Source organism: Palaemon carinicauda, chromosome 28, assembly GCF_036898095.1.
Source record: "Palaemon carinicauda isolate YSFRI2023 chromosome 28, ASM3689809v2, whole genome shotgun sequence".
NCBI classification, from domain to species: Eukaryota; Metazoa; Arthropoda; class Malacostraca; order Decapoda; family Palaemonidae; genus Palaemon; species Palaemon carinicauda.
The window spans coordinates 43,265,333-43,272,832 of NC_090752.1; the positions used below are offsets into that span (position 1 = coordinate 43,265,333).

The 7,500-nt window shown below is 33.2% G+C and overlaps 1 protein-coding gene across 1 annotated transcript in view; it reads right to left on the reverse strand.

The window, feature by feature from the left end:
- Positions 1–230: 230 nt before the first annotated feature.
- Positions 231–7,500, reverse strand: part of CngB (Cyclic nucleotide-gated ion channel subunit B) — a 48,572-nt gene continuing 41,302 nt past the window's right edge. Inside the window, 5 exon segments of the mRNA XM_068351895.1 lie at positions 231–915; positions 2,841–2,978; positions 3,291–4,284; positions 4,509–4,726; positions 7,127–7,220. Of these exon segments, the coding sequence (XP_068207996.1) occupies positions 661–915; positions 2,841–2,978; positions 3,291–4,284; positions 4,509–4,726; positions 7,127–7,220 (1,699 nt within the window). The 3' untranslated portion in view covers positions 231–660.

The window sequence follows — 7,500 nt, forward strand, 5'->3', positions numbered from 1 at the left end:
ATATAATATATATATATATATATATATATATATATATATATATATATATATATATATATATATATATATATATATATATATGTATATATATATGTATATATATATTATATATATATACATATATATATATGTATATATATATATATATATATATATATATATATATATATATATATATATATATATATATATATGTGTGTGTGTGTGTGTGTGTGTGTGTGTGTGTGTAATTGTTGTATGTTTGTGAAATATAAGCAAATGCAACCAAGGAGCTCAAGTGGAGATAAATAATCCTGCTAACGTTTTCCTCCATGCATCAATAATGGATTCAATAATTGATATATAATAACAATAAAATGTGGGAAAGCAAAAAGTAATTAGTGTTGGTCTAAGCTCACAAGTGTGTATATATTATTCAATATAACTTTCATTATGTTAATTATTATGCTGAAATGAAGAATAGTTTGATACCGAATAAAGCTTTATTCTCTACATCTTGACTTTCATGTTAGATTCAAACCGCTATGCTGTGAAATATTCACTCCAACTCACAAAGGAAACAAAAGCAGAATGAATAACAATAGATATAGCATCATGAATATATTCTACCACAGACAATGCAACAAAGCACTGAAAAGCTGTTGAGTTGAAGAATAATAATTAATAAACAACCATATCCTGCTCGTGGAACATCACATAACGCAAAAGCCAAACACCATAGAAAATAATAAATAGAGTTGAACGATTTTGATATTCGACTTGAAGCTCAAAGGCGAGATTCCTTAGCATCGAAAGGCGAAGGAGACGTCTCCGGAGAGGGGTGCACTCGCGGTGAACGATGGCCGAGCAGTAGATCATGGAGGATGTGAGACTGTTGGGGGACGCCGGAGAGTATCGGGGAGCAGGACTCGATGTCTGGAAATCAGACGATATTTTAGAAAGGATTAAACATTGTAGAAATTAAAGGAATACACTGTAGCGTATTGGTTATTTTAGCTATGCATGACAGGATTTCTTATCCGCCTTTTCTCCACGTTCAACTCAATGACTACTAGTAGCCCTTTACTTTGATTTCTCTCTTAAACCTTTATTAGTAATATTTTTTTTATGGAGCAGTAACTTGATCTCTTTATAAAAACTTTAAAATCTAAATATAATCATTGTAAAACAACGGAGTTCATTCCCGAATATTAGAGGAAACAATATATAGATATACGCAATCTTTGTCCATTGCTTTGAATCACTGCTGGAACTCTAATATTCAATTTTACCTATCCATTCATATATCTATTTCATATCCATTCATTTATTTATCTTATTATCAAGTATTAGATAAAAATTTAGAACATTATTTGCAGGCGACTGCTAACTTAAGCCAGGGCACGTACGACAGACCGACTCTCTCTCTCTCTCTCTCTCTCTCTCTCTCTCTCTCTCTCTCTCTCTCTCTGTTAATCACTAACCGTAAAAATTCATTACATTAATCTTACTTCAATGAATGTAAGCAAAAGAGAGAGAGAGAGAGAGAGAGAGAGAGAGAGAGAGAGAGAGAGAGAGAGAGAGAGAGAGAGAGAGAGAGGGGGTATGACCTCTATTTAATTCTGCTTATATCAAAAGAAGGAACCAAATAATACAAAGAAAATCGAAATGGCCGAATTTCTCACACACATGACTGAAAGAATCAAAGGTTCCAATGACATTTACTGCTCATGGTGTGCGCGTAACTGTCTCTACATTTGGACTAATCAATTGTTCTGGTCCCACATCCAAACCAAAGTACTTCAAGGATTCTTCGGCAAGATCTATTGAGACACGTTGTCGCTATGAACGATACCACTTCCCTTCGGCCTATTGGGAACGTCCCTGCCTGGTGATCTGTTGTACTGGAGTTCGAGTCACCCTCAAGCTTGATGGTTTCTTGTAGTGTCTGCAACCTCACCATCTTTATGAGCGAAGGATGGGGGAAGGAGAGGGGGAGGAGCTGGGTTGGGGGAGACTATAGGTCTACCCACTGAGTCATCAGCAGCCATTGCCTGGTCCTCCCTAGTCCTAGCTTGGCGGGAGAGGGGTGAACCACTCGAGTTTCATACACGCTTAAACAATGTTTTTGATCTCTCGCTCTCTCCCAACTGATGATAGAAAAACCTGTTGAAGCTTGTCCTCGCATGTTTTACATTGTTTGATTTTTTGTGACATTCTTTCTCTCAACTGGTAGTATATAAGCTCGTTGTTTGTTGATTAAATTTTACTTGTATTCACCTTGCCTGTCTGTTAGCACCCAACAACCACCTCGCACATTGATGAAACAGGTTGTTCTATTATCAGTGCGGGAGAGAGTGAGATAGAAAAACAAATAGCATTAAGCCCTGTCCACACGATCGAGCATGCCCGACGGGCAAACAGTGATGCCAGGCCACAATAGTTAGTGAAAATGAAGGTTGATAACGTCAGAAGCGGGAAAACTAAAGGCAAGGATCTGGCAACACTGTATGATGCCATATCCCTGTCTGTGGTTTTTCAGCTTCTGACGTCATTAACCCTCATTCTTACTAACTATTGTGGTCTGGTATCACTGTTTGCCTGTCAGGCATGCTCAATCGTGTGGACAGGGCTTTACATTGTATGAGCGTGTGTGAAACACGTGGGGCACGGGGGGCTTCGGCACTGATCGACTCTCTAGGGCATTGTCCTGCTTGCTGAGACATTGTCACTGTCCCTTACCTCTGCCATCCATGAGTGGCCTTTAAACCTTAAACATCCTTCAGCGGCCAGATCAAAGAATAGTGTTCAAATCAGAAAAAACACACTAAAAGATAAAAGCTTAATACAGTTCCTCTCACCTTATCCGGAATGGCCTTAGAGAGCTCATTGAAGAAGAGTTCGTAAGAATCGCCGTCGCTCGGGTATTGGAAGGTCGAAGCACAGTTCAGCCTATCGTGGACATTCCCGCTTTTGTCGGTTGTGGAGGCGATGCCGTACTGGAAAGAATTGGCAATGTTTATTCAATGTTAAAGTTTTTCAATTTGCTTTCCAGTTTGAAAATTATAAGAGATGAAATCCTTAGCATTGGATAACGAAGATAGAAAATAACTAGGCAATTTTTAATTTCCTCGCATCTGGTAACAAGGAAAATATTCATATATTGATTTCACTGTCATTATTGAGACTTATAAATCATATAAACATTTAGAAGTATAGACTGTTCATGTTGAGAAGTCAGGACATAAACCCAGAAGAGGATATAATGAGTTTCTTATCTAACCTCAAACAAAAAGTACGCAACGTCTTACCTGGTTCATGATATCATCCACAGAATTCGCGTTCTTAGCAAAAGTCGGGGAACGGACGTCTCTACTTGCGTCGTTATTCCCATAACAAGGGTCAAGACTATGAGGAGACAGTTTAGAACGGCTACTACACGGCCGTTCCGTGTGATTAATCAAACTCCTGTCAGTTTCCATTTTGTTCGTATGGCCCAGAGCATTATTGTTTTGGTTTGACTTCGTACAGTTTGTTTGGTTCATTCCAATCGGATCTTGTTCGCTCTGAGATGCCCCGTGGAAGGTGTTCCGTTCCCGGCTGGTACTACTTGACCCAGCACTTCCAAAGTTGGGGGTCTTGCTTCCTTTGGAATTCTCACACTTAGAGGTCGCGCTTCCTCTGCCCTTGTTGCTTCCAGCAGATCGGGAAGATTTGCTTCCTCGACTGTTGGCACTTCGACCGGAGTGGTTCCTGTCGTTACTTTTACACCCGGTGGAAGAATCAGCACTCTTGCTTCCAGTCACCTTAGTTTTCTTCCAAGACGTCTGCTGCGTAGCATCACCCTGTCTACCATCACTTAAAACCGAAGGGCTGGTGTCTTTCTGGGGGGCATAGCCAGGTGTGGGGGTCCTTGAAGCTGACCTCTTCCCTGGAAACTGACACTTTCCAGCACTGCTATTCTTATCTTTGGTCTCTGCAGAAGAGGGCCGACTTCCGCACTCAGATGGGCTCTTGTATCTTGAGTGAGATATTTCCAGCTCACTCGAGGGGGATTCAGATGTGTGAATGTCCAGCGGCTGTGGAGAAGGACCCGAAGATTTTGGAGGTGGTTCTGAAATTCCGTCGTGACCCATAATGCTTTCTTGACGGGTGAATGAACTTGAGGAGTACCTCGAATGATTAGAAGTTGACTTTGTTGGACTTGGGGTCACTGACCTCATATCAGAGGCAATTTGACCTTTAGGCAGAGGACTCTCACGGACATTGAAAGGCTGAGTGAAGTTGTAGGCTTCCTGTTGTGGCCTGAATTGAAATGACAGTTAATAGTACGAACATCGCTGGATCAAAAAGCATAAATAATATTGGATATTTAACGGTAATACTATTACCATTATTCCTTGGCTTTCTTAATTGTAATATCATAAAGAAATAATTCAGTAAAACACATTTCTCAACTCAATAATCCAAAAAAGATCAAGTGACTACAATATTTGAATTACAGATGAACAATCCAAACAAGACCGTACTTGTTCATCTCGAAGTTTGCTAGAACGCTCCTTTGCTGTTGAAACAGTTCCGAAGTGGGCGTGGAAATGATGGAGGGAGGGGGCGTGTGTGAAAAGACGGACTGCGGGGAGCCAGACCTTGAGCGGAGGTGGAGGGCGATGGAATGGTGACTGCCTGGACTTCCAAGACGGCGGTCGTCAGGGTCTTCACTCATCTCCGATGTTTCCACGACCAAAAACTGTTGAAAAAAAAAGTGTACTGTATTTATACTACACTTACTTTTTAGCTGATACAAAAGGTTATTGTATCTTAAGCTTTACAATAATGATTTTTCAATAATATTGATCACGTATGATAACCTTCTTGGTCCGGAGTAACGGGTAATTAATATATTGGGAGTCAAAACTCAGTTTTGTTTCCATTCCATCTTTTTCATATCTTCATCAGGTTTTATTATCATAATCTTGCTCCATCGGCCTCTGCTTCAAGAAAATACGACCGATACCAAAAAAAGAATCCACCAATCTAAAGTCTTGTAATATAACTTTTTTTTTTTTTTTAATACAGTGAAGTCAGTATTCCATTTGACAGTTCTCTTATATAGTTTTTATTCAGTAATTTTTGTGACTTGCGTTATCCTCTTTAAAGTACTGTATTCTTATCATATTATCCAATATCTTTCATCTTCCTCTTTAAAGAGATGATTGTTGTCTCATCTTTCTTTCATGCCCAGCTTTGATTCAATAATAGCTAAGAAAAGAAAGTGCAAACATTTTATGATATTGTAGGGAATGAAGTAAGTAGCTGCCAAAAATAGCATAAGTTAAGTTTATATCTAAGGTAACAGGTCTATATGAATCAACCCTGGATGATATATACTACTTAAGTAAAATTTTGCCTCACATTTTACTTCTCGGATATATATATATATATATATATATATATATATATATATATATATATATATATATATATATATATGCATATATATATATATATATATATATATATATATATATATATATGCATATATATATATATATATATATATATATATATATATGCATATATATATATATATGCATTTATATATATATATGCATATATATACATATATATATATATATATATATATATATATATATATATATATATATATATATATATATGCATATATATATATATATATATATATATATATATATATATATATATATATATGCATATATATATATATATATATATATATATATATATATGCATATATATATATATATATATATATATATATATATATATATGCATATATATATATATATATATGCATATATATATATATATATATATATATATATATATATATATATATATATATATATATATATATATGCATATATATATATATATATATGCATTTATATATATATATATATATATATATATATGCATATATATATATATATGCATATATATATATGCATATATATATATATATATTTATGCATAAATATATATATATATATATATATATATATATATATATATATATATATGCATATATATATATATATATATATATATATGCATTTATATATATATATATATATATATATATATATATATATGCATATATATATATATATATATATATATATATGCATATATATATATATATATATATGCATATATATATATATATATATATATATATATATATATATGCATATATATATATATGCATATATATATATATATATATATATATATATATATATATATATATGCATATATATATATATGCATATATATATATATATATATATATATATAAATATATATATATATATATATATATATATATATATATATATATATATATATATATATATATATATATATATATATATATTTCACTTTACAGTATCATTGTGAACATCGATAATCTATTAACGAATAACTGCGTAACGTAATTAATATAACTTTAAGTTTCTGTTTATAATAATCCTAACTTTTAATTATATATTCAGATTATATGATTATAATCATATATTCAGATTCAAGTTAACTTTTAGCAAGTATAACCGATAAAATTACGAAAATTGCACAACTACAGAAATCAAACTGATACGTGACACCCAACAACAATAAAATTTATAATGCAGTATAGAATATTAGTAACAGAGTACTAAAAGAAAATACATAGCAATATATGTGAAGGTAAATTTTGGTTAAATCTCCCTAGGAGCCGACTGAGATATAAACACAACCCTTGACCTCTCAAATCCTCTCTATACTACAGTCCATTTCTTTTAGCGAGTCATATTTGCACCGACTCGCAGCGGTGCCCTTTTAGCTCAGAAAAGTTTCCTGATCGCTGATTGGTTGGACAAGATAATTCTAACCAATCAGCGATCGGAAACTTTTCCGAGCTAAAAGGGCACCGTTGCGAGTCGGTGCAAATATGACTCGCTAAAAGAAATGGACTATAGTGGTTATGTCATTCAGCTTTTGTTTTCAAGTTGTTCCTTAGATTTCTAATGATATTAATAATAAACTATTGGTACGCTCTTCAGGTAATCCTCATAATGACAATTTTAATAATAATAATAATTTCAATATCAATAATCTTAATCCTTACCTCCTCCTCGTCCTCTTCAGGAAGAGACTCTGACATGCTCGTCTTGGCAATCAGCGTTCGACTGCTGTTACTCAGCGGTACCTCCAGCGAGGATCTAAAGAAGTGGGAAAAGGGAAGAGGAAATATTATATTATCAGAACGATATCCATTAACAAAGACAAAGTAGCCAAGTTACTGTATGAGTATGTCACCCGAATTGAACATTCCGTAAAATAATATATATATATATATATATATATATATATATATATATATATATATATATATATATATATATATATATATACATATATATATATATATATATATATATATATATATATATATATATATATATATATATATATATACAGTATATATATATATATATATAT